Below are 14315 nucleotides of genomic sequence, written 5' to 3' on the forward strand. Positions count from 1 at the left end.
TAGTGAAATAAATCATGTGTTCAGTCTGATTTTATTTATTCAGCACCACTTAACATGTGTAGGTAACGTTCTAGGTTCTGTGAATGAGACAGACAAAAGCACCCCAGCTTTCATAGAGCTTATATTTTGATGGGGGAGACATATTGAGCATATAAATAAATGTAGTAGTAGTAGTAGAAGTAGTAGTAGAAGAAAATTATAGAAAGACTATAGTAGTAGTAGTAGTAGAAGATTATAGAAAGTAACTTGGGCTGGGAGACTCAGAGGGGTGACCTATAAGTTGACATCTGAAGGAAATAAAGCCTGTCTCATGAAGAGCCTTGGGAAGAAAGCTCTAGGCAGAAGGATTAGCAAATGCAGAGACTCAAGGGAGGAAGGAACTTGTTTTATTAAAAGGAAGGCATATCTGCAGAGTACTGAACAAACTGGCTACTGGTATGAGATTAGATGGGTGAGAGGCAAATGTCAGGTCTTATGGGGGACTTATAGTCTTTGGTCAGGAAATTTGACTTTCTTTTAAATAAAGTGAAAAGCTAATGAAAGGTTTTAGAAAGGAAGCTTATTTATACAGTTTTTTTTTAAGATAATTTTGGCAGCTATTTAGGGAATGTGTTCGGTTGCCCATAGAAGTGGGAGAAATGAAATTGTGGATGTATTTTGCACAGAGTACCTATGGACTTCTATGATGATAGAAGAAACAAGCTGAGTCACAAATGACTACAAGTTATTTGGCTTTTGCAACTGGTTGGTGCTATTTACTAGTATAATGAAGGTTGGAGGAGGGAAAATCAAGAGTTATTTTTTGGCATATCTGAAATGCTTGTGAGTCATACAAGTGAAGCTGTCAGGTAGGCAGTCTAGAGCTTTGGGAAGAAGTCAGAGCTGAAAGTAGAAATTTTGGAACGATTATAACAATAGTTTTTAATGTTTTGGGTCCATGGTTTATCTGGGCTCAGGACAGAGTCCTAAGACTTTAATATTAGAAATGGAAAAGAACCTGCAGGGAGGAGAAGACAGCAGAGGTGATAAAGAGGAATGGCTGGTGAGATGGGAGATTTGCAGAACCTGAAAATCAAGTAAAAAATTAATTTCAAGGAAAAGAGGGGGCTTCCCTGGTGGCGTAGGGGCTTCCCTGGTGGCGCAGTGGTTGAGCGTCTGCCTGCTGATGCAGGTTCGTGCCCCGGTCCGCGAAGATCCCACATGCCGTGGAGCCTGCACCTCCAGAGCCTGTGCTCCGCAACGGGAGAGGCCACAAGAGTGAGAGGCCTGCGTACCACAAAAAAAAAAAAAAAAATTAATTTTAAGGAAAAGAGTAGTCCTGTGTTGAAGTTTTGAGAGATGGTATTAAGATGATTAAAGAGAGGTGTCTATTAGATTTGCTGACAGGGGTTTTTGTCCTTCTTGATGATCATTTTCATTGAGTTGGGAGCTATACTGGAATGAATTGATGGGTGAATGGGAGGTGAGAAACTGAAGGCAGAAAGTACAGATACTTCGTTTTTGAGAAGTTGGCTATGAAGAAGTTTGCAGAGATGGGTGGGTAGCTGAAGGAGCAAACTTATATTCAGTGTTAAACTCTAAAAGGCATACTATAAAAAGCTTTACCTGTTACTATTTCTTTCAACTTTTTTTTTGAGAAATTCTAAGCATACTCTGTCCCATCCACATCCACTCCTTCTCTTGTATATTATTTTAAAGCAAATTTCATATAATTTCAATTATAAATATTTCATTACATGTTTCTAAAAGACAGACCTTGGGACTTCCCTGGCGGTCCAGTGGTTAAGACTCCATGCCTCCAATGCAGGGGGCATGGGTTTGATTCCTGGTCAGGGAACTAGGATCCCATATGCCATGCGGCACAACCAAAAAGAAATAAAATTAAAAATAAAAAAAATAATAATAAAAGATAGACCTTTAAAAACTTAAGCACAATAAAAAATTAACAATAATTCCATAATATCAAATATCCAACTGGTGTTGAAATTTTCAGGTTTCTCATAAATGGTTTTTAAAAACAGATTTCAAATAAGGTCCACACGTTGCATATGACTGATATCTTTTTTGGCTCTCTCTTTATCCATTATTTTCTCTTTTATTCCTTGCAGATTATATGTTAAACTATCACTTGTCCATTTGGATTTACTGTTTGTGTCTCCATGGTGTATGTTAACACATTCTTTGAATGATTTCTCTTTTTCTTATAAATTGTAATTTGGATCTAAGGGCTTGATGAGATCTGATTTTTTTTTTTTTTTTTTTTGGCAAGACTACTTAGGTAGGTATTCTATAAGGAGGCACAAAGTCTACTTATCTCTGTTTTTGTGATGTTAGCTGCTGTTGATGTTTACATTTAGTTCATTTCAAGTTGAAAATGGTAATACTCTTATTCCTTCTTCAGTTTTTTAGCCACAGTGATTCTAAAATAAGAAATTGCTCTTCATCTACCCTTTTGTTACCCAGTGAGTGGTACAGTTTGAATAGAAAAGGCAGGGTAAATGCTTTATTCTTTTCCTTTATTTCACTTTTCAAAATAGTGAGTTGGTTCTTTAGGTGTTTCAGTCTATTATAGTTATTATTTTTATTGATGCTCAAATTATAATAGTCAACAGGAGCCTCTTCAAGTTAGCCCTTGAGTCCTTTAACAAGATGCTGGTGATCTTAGATAACTTTCTTACAGTTTGGAATAACTAGGTATTCTTGCATTATCTGGCATATGTTAATCTGAGACCTGGAATTAACTAATTCTCCAAGGATATGGTATTTGGAAATAACTATTAATATTTTACTTAAATTTATTTTATTTTATAGTAGCCTATTAAGCGTACTTAATTTATATAGCCTTTTATTTCATTTTATTTTTAATTTATTTACTTTATTTATTTTTTTTTGCTGCATTGGGTCTTTGCTGCTGCGCGCAGTCTTTCTCTAGTTGCGACCAGTGGGGGCTACTCTTAGTTACAGTGTGCAGGCTTCTCATTGCGGTGGCGTCTCTTGTGGAGCACGGGCTCTAGGCACGTGGGCTTCAACAGTTGTGGTAGGTGGGCTCAGTAGTTGTGGCTTGTGGGCTCTAGAGCGCAGGCTTAGTAGTTGTGGTGCACAGGCTTAGTTGCTCTATGGCATGTGGGATCTTCCCAGACCAGGGCTCAAACCCATGTCCCCTGCATTGGCAGGCGGCTTCTCAACCACTGTACCACCAGGGAAGTCCTATATAGCCTTTTAAATTGTTCTCTTTAGTTCTTGGGATATGAATTTTCTTATATGTTTTGCCCCTTTACCACCATGGTTTTAGGCATTTGGTGAATTTTCTTTCTTTCTTTTGAATTCAGCTACGTATTAAAGCAATTTAAAAAAATTGTTGTTTGTCTTATCCAACCTTTTGATCTGTTTGGAGTGAGAGGGGTGGCTCCTTGCATTAATTAAATCACCATGTTGAGTAAGGTTCCCCTATTGCTATTTATTTGGGATAAACATGCTCTTAGAATGTCAGAAATGACCTCTTCTGTGGATAAAGTGAAAACTGCTTACTTCCCTAGTATTTTTATATTTTTCCTAGATACTTTCTGTTTGGTTTTTATTGGGAACTTTAATATAAATATTATGGCTAAGGTCAGTTTTGCTTCTGTGTATTTGACATATTTCAATCTGTAATTTGGGTAGGGGGAAAAAGGAATGGAATATTTATTTTCCTTTTGTAATACTTCACCATTTTTAACTTGGATACAGAGAGAAGGAAAAAGGTTGCTGTGGAATTGTGTGAACTTGTAGAGGCTGAAATTAAAAGTATCAAATAAAGAAACTTGTCTTCTGTTATAAGATTCCTACTACCTCATGTGTTAATGTGGATCTGAATTCTTTTGAATTTCTTTCTTTCCTGCATGGGTGAGGGACATATAGATGTTATGGTTGTAGTTTTATAAAATATGCCAGGCAGCAAACTCTAGTGCTATTTAGAAAAAAAAAGAAGAAAGCAATGAGAACATGGGCAAACAGTTCTTGCTAAGCCCTAATATATATCACTTTTATTCATCCATACAGAAAACAAGCATGAGGCCAAGAGGAGGCGAACAGAGAGAGTTAGGCGAGAGAAGATAAATTCTACAGTAAATAAGGATTTAGAAAACAGAAAGAGGTCTCGAAGTAACAGCCATTCAGATCATATCAGACGAGGAAGAGGAAGACCTAAAAGTGCATCTGCCAAAAAACATGAGGAAGAAAGAGGTATGAGTAAATCCAAGCAGTTGTTTTTTTTTTTTTTTTCAGGTATTAAAGTTTTCTAACATCTGAATTAGATAGTAGTGAAGAAAGTGTTTGGTAGGCATTGAACTCCTGGACTTAAAATTCCAACTCATATTTTAGTTTGTACAAGCATTTCCTCTCAGGTAGATGTTTGTTTTAAAAAAGTCACATAAATTTAATTCTTATTGGAAAATTAAAGGCTTAAATTAGGTAAAATTCACCTTGCTGTAAACTGATGATAGTAAAGTTCAGAGATAATATGTGTATGACATCCTGGATAAGTCTGTTAAAATAGTTATACTTTTTTAAAGATAAATCTGAATTCTGTTAAGACTTATTTCAAACTATTATACTGTGAGTTTTAAAAATTTACTCTCAAGTGTTCTTCAGTATGAATTTTTAAATTACTCCTATTCTGTTTCCTATTTTGAGGCAGCTTTTGGATAGTAAGGTGAATTCTTCTTGGTCTAAAACATATTCATATTCTCCTTATAGATTTTCTCTTTTCTTCTGATAAGTAGTGTGTCTACCAATAACTTGTTTGTAACCATCAACTAAAACTTCTTGTTTTCTTTGATTTATACATCTTTTAAAAAACCTTTTATTGTGGAAAATTTAAAAGATTACACAAAAGTAAAAAGAATGGTATAATGCACCCCATATGCCCATGAATATCTTTTTAAAAGTGGGACTTTCAAGCCAGTAATTAAATGAAAAAACAAGAGAGTTGCTTTTTATAATTCTTTAAAAATCTCTCTCAAGTAAATCAACTATATTTCAATTAAAAATAAATAACAATGTTGTTAGACACCACAAAAGCCTCTATTAAAATAATTTCTTCAGTGAAATGTGTTTATAACTTCTTATGTTATTTGTGAGTTATGCTTTGCTTTTTCAGGTATTCAGTCTTAGGTATTCAAATATAAATGTATTTTAGACATTGAGAATTTTTTACCTGTTCACCGTTTCTCTCTGCTTTGTGTGCTTCTATTTGAATAAAAGTGCTACTGTTAGGGAAAATAACTTCACTGGTATAGGTTTTATCAAAGTTAAAGATTTTTTAATATTGTATGGTTAAAGGACTAAGGTTTATAATGTCTTTGACTGTATTCTGTGAAGACTGTGCTTCTATACTCCTTAATTTCCTTGGGTAATTTTACTGCTTTTTCTCTTTCCTTCTATTATGCTGATCTTCCAGAGAGTTTGAGTTGTTTTCTCAACTTGAGGGTGCTTCTTTAACAATGGGATGATCAGAAAATATATGCTAAAGACTGTTTCAGAATGAAAACTAGGTAAAGAAAAGTCAACAGAGGGGCTTCCCTGGTGGCACAGTGGTTAAGAATCTGCCTGCCGGTGCAGGGGACACGGGTTCAAGCCCTGGTCCGGGAAGATCCCACATGCCACGGAACAACAAAGCCCGTGCACCACAACTACTGAGCCTGCGCTCTAGAGCCCGTGAGCCACATCTACTGAGCCCCACGTGCCACAACTACTGAAGCCTGTGCACCTAGAGCCCGTGCTCTACAAGAGAAGCCACCGCAATGAGAAGCCTGCGCACCGCAACGAAGAGTAGCACCCACTCGCCACAATTAAAGAAAGCACAAGCACAGCAACGAAGACCCAATGCAGCCAAAAAATAAAATAAATACATTTAAAAAAAAGTCAATGGAGAAAAAAGAAAAGAGGGAAATACTGCTTGGCCCAGAAAACAGAACATTCTTTACAGTTGAAGTAAAGGGAATATAACCCAAAGAATGGAAAAGGAATGCTTCTAGTCAGAGGAGATGAGAGAATAGATAATGACAGTCTTTTATTTGGGGAAACGAAGGCTCTGTAGTTGTGGTAGGACTATATATGCAGGTTTGGATCTTTTATTTCATGTTAACTTGAAAAAAGTGTTTATTTGGTATAAGTTGGTTTCAGGTATTTTTAGTTTATTATAGAAAAGTTTTAAGAAAGCTATTTCTAGAGTAAGATATGCTTTTAATACAAACAGGGAGGACCTCAAGGAATTTTTGTATAATAAAATAGAATCTTTTAATGTAGGCCAGGGGCAAGGGCATTCAGCAAACTTTTTCTGTAAAGAGCCAGATAATAAATATTTTAGGCTTCGTGGGCTATAGGGTCTCTGTCATAGCTAGTCTGCTCTGTCATTGTATCTGGAAAGCTGCCATAGAGAATACGTAAATGAATGGGCATGGCTGTGTTCCAGTAAGACTTTGTAAAAACAGGTGGGAGGCCAGATTTTGCCAATTGTATTTTACCAATTTTGCAGGCTGTATTTTACAAACCCTTAAGGCAGACCATGTTTTCTAAATATAATACTGATAGAAAATATGAACTTTTGAAATGTCTATATATTTTAGAATAGACTTCTTTGATATGCTTCTTAGTGTTAAGTAGCTACTTAAATTCAGTATTTATTGATTCCCAGCTCATAGGGCACTTGAAGAATTTGAAGCAAGCTTTACCTTTATTCTAATAAGGAAAACCTGACAGTGTGTCTAAAAGCACATTTTTAATTGGCTTTACTGTTTCCTATGTTTTGAAAAAAATAGGAAGAATAAGGAATGAAAAGGAAATCTTTTTAGACATCTAGATAACAACATTATGATAAAAGCCAACCATTAAACTTAACAGTTTTGGATGGTTTAAAATAAGTCTTCATTTTATATGTGGGGGGTATGATTATTCTGGATATTAGTAAGTAGGAGTGACATTTTTTCTTTTTTTTTTTTTTTTTTGCGGTAGGCGGGCCTCTCACTGTTGTGACTTCTCCCGTTGCGGAGCACAGGCTCCAGATGCGCAGGCTCAGCGGCCATGGCTCACGGGCCTAGCCGCTCCGCGGCATGGGGGATCTTCCCAGACCGGGGCACGAACCCGTGTCCCCTGCAGCGGCAGGCGGACTCTCAACCACTGCGCCACCAGGGAAGCCCCAGGAGTGACATTTTGACTGATTGAAATATATTGGGCAATTCTGAATACCTTATTAATGAACATAGAGAGTTAATGTAGACTTCACGTTAAAGATGGTGGATTGAATAAACACATCTAGCTCTGCACCCTCCCCAAATCCTAGTAAAATGACAAGGATGAAAGGGATTTTTTTTTAAAGGGCCAAGTCCCACAAGGACAAGGAGTGGGAGAAGCAGCAAAATTCTGCAAAGTGCTAACTTCTTTAGCAGACCCAAGAAACCCAAATTGTAAACTCCTTTGAGGAAAGCTGAGAAAGAAACTGATTTTTGTTTCACATCTGCCTAAGGTCAGGAATTTTTACCTCAGTTATTGTCTGAAAGTGTAGAGGTGAAGGTGAGGCTAAAAACAAGACTATTTGAAGTCTGTGTTTTAATAGCCTGCTAGGGCTCTTTACCCTGACCTCCCCTCCCTGCAAGTTTATCCTTTGAAAGGGAAAACACAGTCTCTGGTCTAGGAAACACCAGGCATCATTGAGGGCAGGAGTACCAAATTAAGATGAGGAAGATTAGGTGAAAATTGGAGATGGTAAATACTGAGTTCTCCAGTCAGGCTTTCACAGAGGAATAAAAAAATAACTTGGATATGATAAGTTTTTGCAGGGAGAAGAAAAAAATTAAAACTACCATTAATATTCTTTGTAAGAGAAGGTATGGTAGTCATGAAAGAAAAACAAGATGATGTTTAAAAGGAATTGCAGATGTCAAAAAAGTACCTGGAAAATGAACTTTAAAATGAGAATCTCAAAATATATATATATGTATGTATATGTCTATACGATTTGCAGAAATGTAAAACTTTAACAGAAGCCTTATAGACAAAATTGAAGAAATGTACCGGAATGTATAGCAATAGGAAAAGAGATGAAAAAATGAATAAGAAACGTAAGAAATTTAGAGGACCAGTTCGAGGTCCACATCTGTAAATAATTGATGTTGCAGAAGAAGAACATAGAAGATGAAGTAGATGGGAAGTCATCAGTGAAATAATTCAAGTAGTTTTCCCAAACGGGAAGGACATTGAGTTTCCATATTGAAATGCCTCACCAAATTCCCAGACCAATGGATGGTTAAAACTAGATATTATGCCAAAGCATATCATCATAAGTCATATCTCTCTGGTTAAAGGGAAGGTCCTTCAAGTGTTCAGAGAAAATAATCAAAGTGGTACAGTGGAATACTACCCAGCAAGGAACAAACTACTCATGTATGAACAACATCAGTGAATTTCAAAAACATGTTGAATGAAAGAAGCTAGACACAAAACAGTACGTACTATACCATGGCACTTATATGAAGTTCAAAAACAGGCAAAATAAATCTATGGTGGTAGAACAATGGTTGCTGGTGGGGTGGGAAGGGATTGACTGGAGAGGAGCATGAGGGATTTTCTGTATCTTGATTGTGGTATGGGTCATCCAGTTGTACACTTATGATCTGTATATTTAACTGTAGTAAATTTAGCAATAACTTAAAAAATAACTGTAAAAAGTGGTATACGGTTTTCTTAACAGAGACACCAGTAGTTGGAAGACAGTATTTTGCCTTTAAAATACTAAGAGGAGGGCTTCCCTGGTGGCGCAGTGGTTGAGAATCCGCCTGCCGATGCAGGGGACACAGGTTCGTGCCCTGGTCGGGGAAGATCCCACATGCCGCGGAGCGGCTGGGCCCGTGAGCCATGGCCGCTGAGCCTGCGTGTCCGGAGCCTGTGCTCTGCAACGGGAGAGGCCACAGCAGTGAGAGGCCCACGTATCGCAAAAAAAAAAAAAAATACTAAGAGGAAATATTCAAGTCTTTACTCAATCACACTATTAACTAGTGTGAAGAAAGACTAAAGACACTTTCTAATATTCAGGGTCTCAAAAAATTTGCTACCCATACTCCCTTTCCCAGGAGGCTACTGCAAGATATATGACATCAGTGAAGAAGTAAACCAAGAAAGTATCCTGGACCTACGGCACGGGGTCCAACTCAAGAGAGAGATGAGGAGAATCTCCAGCATGATGTTGACGAGAGATCTCCAGATGATAATTGTGCAGTAGGCCTAGAAAGCAACCATTTCACATTGGAGCATAGAATTTCTTCAAGAAGATAAGATTGATATGTGTAAACATTCTGAAAGATTTATCCAACTAGGAGAGAGTTTGGGTTCAATTAGTAATGAAAACTAAGCAAGTGAAAAAAAATCTCTTCAGTGAAAACAGTGTACAGGAAAAGTGAAATCATTTACACAGTGAATAATGTAAACACAATATTGATCTCATCAAAATGGTAATATAACTATAATGGGAAGATGTGATAAGAGTATGGTGGGGGCAAGAGACAGAAAACAATAAATCCTAATATTTCATGGTGGAAAGTCAATTAATAATGCCTGTAACCAAAAATCCAAGATGTTGCATCAGATAAATATGTTACTTAGGTAAAAACCAAAAGGAATACCTGGAAAAGTAGTTTTATTTGAAGAGTAGGAAATGTGCGTGAGGGAAAGAGGACTTCTGTTTTTTTTGTAACACGTTTTGTAAAAATAATTTGACTCTAAACTATATTCATGTTTAACTTTGATTAAAAAGTCAATACAAAACAAAAAACGAGACAAATGTGGAATCATAGTAGAGCCTGAAAAAAATCATTTGGGAGAATATACACAAAAGATGTTAATCGTGATTTTAGCTGGCTCATAAGATAATAGGTGATTTTTCTTTTTTATTTTTCTGTATTTTTCAAAGTTTCTACCATGGACTTGGATTACATTTGTAATCAGGTGGGGAAAAGTAGAAATAAATGTTGGTTATTCATGTTTTCCATAGCAGGGCTAAGGTGAAGAACTTAATATATTCATAAAGGCACCATTGATGTTCAGAAGGGACCATATTTAGGGTGAGGAGATTCATTTTGATTGAAACAGCTCATGCTAGTGAGGAGTAAGAAATATTTGAGATTCTTACAGAAATGATATCGATATTAGACTGTGTGTATAGAAATATATACAGTCTCCATTTAGTCTTAGAATTGAGTTCATGGCATTTTAGTAACTCCTTTGTGTAATTTTAAAATTTCAGTTCAGTAGCATAATACTTTATAGCAGTTAGTGTATGTTGTATTATTATGTATTATATTTATTGTCATTTAAAGGAATACTTGAAAACTTTAAAAAAAATACTGCATCTACTGCCTTTATATTAAAAGCTTTCCCTTTTTTTTTTAACAGAGAAACAGGAAAAGGAAATTGACATCTATGCTAACCTCTCTGATGAAAAGGCTTTCGTGTTTTCAGTCGCCTTGGCAGAAATAAATAGAAAAATTATTAATCAAAGACTTATTCTCTGATATTTGTCTGCAAAATGTGTTGAAACTTTCTTCAGGATTACATCAGCAAATTCTCAAACAGTTATGAACTCCCAGGAGCATTCTGACTGCATCAATAAGGGCCATTGATTGTTTTTTTTTCTTTATCATTTAGCCTGTGGCACACTTTGGGAGCAAAGCTGCAGGCTTGGACTGTTCTGGGATTTCCTTGTTTACCAAGGAGTATTGTCAGTGTTTTGTGTTTGGGATATAGTGTATTAACCCCCATCCCCCACTGAAAAAAAGAAAAAATGCTGGATGGCTTTTACAAGATTAAGGGGTAGGGTTGGGAGTGGAAGTAAGGAAACTAGAGAAATAAAATGATAGTTTGCAGGTTTGCCACCAGAGATGCAATATTTTAAATACTTTGAGAAAGAGTGACTTTTAAAAATACATATTTCAGATTTTCAGCACTAACATTGCATATTTGCAGTTCATTTAGTAAATTGGCAATTGATATTTTATTGAACGGGGAATTAATAATATAGACTGTAAATTTTGTCTTAAATTGATTTTTTTCTTGGCCTTTATTTTTATAACTTAAGGTATGAGTTATATTTTAGAAGCTACTTTCTAGTTTGGAAGTTTGGGTGCTATATGAAGAAAAACATTTAAGGATATATCATACTTCAGATATTAAACACCTTGTTTTCTTGAATGTAATTTATTTATTAATTAAAAAAGATACTTTTTTGCTCTCAAGATGGTGCCTGTTAACCTAAACATAAAATATATTTATTACATGCAAAATATTTCTTAGATAGCCACTTTGAAGCAGTAATGTTCTTTCTGAATGGATGTTCATTTATACATCCTGAAAATTATTTAAATTGTTACTTAACCTCACTCTGGAGGAAAAAAATAAACCTTAATATTGAAACTAATAGATTAAATAGTTTGGTATAAGCTTTTTGTTCTAGTGAAGTTTTGTGAACTGTATTTAAATTATTAATTTTCTAGTGTTAAATGATAATTGTTTATATTTGATTTGTTTTATATAAATGCTTTTGCATTTTTGTATATCGATTTAATGCTTAACATATTCAAACTTGATAATGATTTCCCTTATTTTAAGTGGACTGTGGCCTCCCCGCACCCCCCCTCCCCCATCTGTTTGGAAGTCCTGAAGCCTTATTAGGGAATGTAGGCAGCAGTTAGACTTAGCCCTTACTTAAGAGAACTTTCCTTTTTAATTTCAACAACAGCATTGTCAGCTTCAGAGTGCATTTCCCATTACCCCCCAGAAGAAAAGAGGTTTACCTTTTTTTCTACTTTATTTAAATGGTAGCCAGCAGAGGGAGCTTAAGAGGTTCTCTAGGTAGGATGTAGGATTTTTCCTAAGAATTCCTTTTCCCTCAATCCCCATATTTACCTGCAAGTACTACTACAATTATCTTGTATGCATTTTAAAGCCCTAGTAATAAAGTTTATTCCCAGAAATGTTAATGTGATTTTATCTATGAAATATAAGAAAAGTTTAAATTTTGAGAAAAAAACTTAAGATTAATATCTAAAAATGCTTGTGAACTTAATATAGGCATACCTCCAAAATATTGTGGGTTCAGATTCAGACCCCTGCAATAAAGCAAATATTGCAGTAAAGCAAGTCACATGAATTTTTTGGTTTCCCAGTGCATATAAATGTTATGTTTATACTGTACTGTAGTTTTTTCAGTGTGCAATAGCAGTATGTCTTTAAAAAATGTATATACCTTAATTTAAAAAATACTTAATTGCTAAAAACTGCTACCCATCATCTGAGCCTTCAGCAAGTCATAATCTTTGCTGGTGGAGGGTCTTACATTGATGTTGATGCTGCTGACTGATCAGGGTGAAGGCTGGGGTGGCCGTGGCAATTTCTAAAAATAAGACAACAATGAAGTCTGCCTCAGCGACTGGCTCTTGCTTTCATAAATGATTTCTTGGTAGCATGTGCTGCTGTTTGATACCATTTTACCCATAGTAGGACTTCTTTCAAAATTGGAGTCAGTCCTCTCAAACCCTGCCCTGCTTTATCAACTGAGTTTATGTAATATTCTGAATCCTGTGTTGTGATTTCAACAATCTTCATGGCATCTTCACTAGGGGTAGAGGCCATCTCAAGAAACCACTTTCTTTACTCATTCATACAAAGCATCTGTTAAAGTTAGATCATGACATTGCAGCAATTTAGTCAGATCTTTAGCCTCCATTTCTGATTCCAGTTCTCTTGCTAGTTCCACCACATCTTTGGTTACTTCCTCCACTGAAGTCTTGAACCCCTGAAGGTCATCCATGAGGGTTGGAATCAACTTCTTCCAAACTCCTGTGTATGTTGATATTTTGGCCTCTTTCCATGAATCACAAATGTTCTTAATGGCTTCTAGAATGGTGAATCCTTTCTAGAAGGTTTTCGATTTACCCAGATCCATCAGAGGAATCACCTGTCTATGGCAGCTATAGCCTTTGAAATGTATTTCTTAAATAATAAGGCTTGAAAGTTGAAATTACTCCTTTATCCATGGCCTGCAGAATGGATGTTATGTTAGCAGGCACAAAAACAATATTAATCTTGCTTGTACATCGCCAGAGCTCTTGGGTGACCAAGGTGCGTTGTCAATGAACGTTAGTACTTTGAAAGGAATCTTATTCTGAGGAGTAGTTCTCAAGAGTGGGCTCTAAATAGTAAACCATGTTGTAAACAGATGTGCTGTTATCCAGGCTTTGTTTTTCCATTTATCGAGCACAGGCAGAGTAAATTTACCATAATTTTAAAGGGTCCTAAGGTTTTCAGAATGGTAAATGAGCATTGGCTTCAACTTAAAGTCACCTACTACATTAACTCTTAACAAGAGAGACTGTCCTTTGAACCTTTGATGGCAGGCATTGACTTCTCTCTAGCATGGAAGTCCTAGATGGCATCTTCCAATATAAGGCTGTTTTGTCTACATTGAAAATCTGTTGTTTAATGTAGCCATCTTCATTAATTAGACCTTCTGGATAACCTGTTACAGCTTCTGCATCAGCACATGCTGCTTGCATTTTTATTTTATGGAGACAGCTTCTTTCCATAAACCTCATGAAACAACTTCTACCTTCAAACTTTCTTCTGGAGCTCCCTCACCTCTTGGCCTTCATAGAATTGCAGAGAGTTAGGGCCTTGCTCTGGATTATGTTTTGGCTAAATGTTGTGGCTGGTTTGATCTTCTGTCCATATGGAAGATCTTCATATCAGCCTCCATAAGGCTGTTTCTCATCATTTATGTGTTCACTGGTGTAGCACTTTTAATTTCCTTCAAGAAGTTTTCCTTTGCATTCACAACTTGGCTAACTGGTGCAAGAGGCTTAGCTTTCAGCCTGTCTTGATTTTCGACATGCTTTTCTCACCGAGCTTAATCATTTCTAGCTTTTGATATAAAGTGAGAGATGTGACTTCCTTTCACTTGAACACTTAGAGTCCATTTAGAGGTATTAATTGACCTAATTTCAACATTGTTGTGTCCCAGAATAGGGAGGCCAGGGGAGAGGGAGGAAGACACGGAATGTCTGGTGGCGGAGCAGTCAGAATACACATATTTATTAAGGTCGTTATGTTGGCACAGTTCATGGCACCCCAAAATAATGATAATAGTAACAGCAAAGTTCACTGATTGCAGTTCACCATAACAAATATAAAAATAATGGGAAAGTTCAAAATATTGTGAGAATTACCAGAAATGACACAGAGACACAAAGTGAGCAAATGATGTTGTAAAAATTGCACCTATAGACTTGCTT

At 36.2% G+C, this 14315-nt stretch overlaps 1 protein-coding gene across 2 annotated transcripts in view; it reads left to right on the plus strand.

Moving 5' to 3' along the window:
* Window positions 1-14315, plus strand: part of LOC309977249 (UPF0547 protein C16orf87 homolog) — a 60749-nt gene that overhangs the window by 14703 nt on the left and 31731 nt on the right. The window contains exons 3-4 of one of the 2 annotated variants that reach the window (XM_082863251.1): window positions 4039-4221; window positions 10423-11357. In XM_082863251.1, the coding sequence (XP_082719377.1) occupies window positions 4039-4221; window positions 10423-10541 (302 nt within the window). In that variant the 3' untranslated portion in view covers window positions 10542-11357. Of the gene's footprint in view, window positions 1-4038; window positions 4222-10422; window positions 11358-14315 lie in introns of those variants that run through there. The other variant, XM_082863252.1, reaches the window with a different exon arrangement.

This window comes from Leucopleurus acutus (genome assembly GCF_964270905.1).
Source record: "Leucopleurus acutus genome assembly, chromosome: 20".
Classification (NCBI taxonomy): Eukaryota; Metazoa; Chordata; class Mammalia; order Artiodactyla; family Delphinidae; genus Leucopleurus; species Leucopleurus acutus.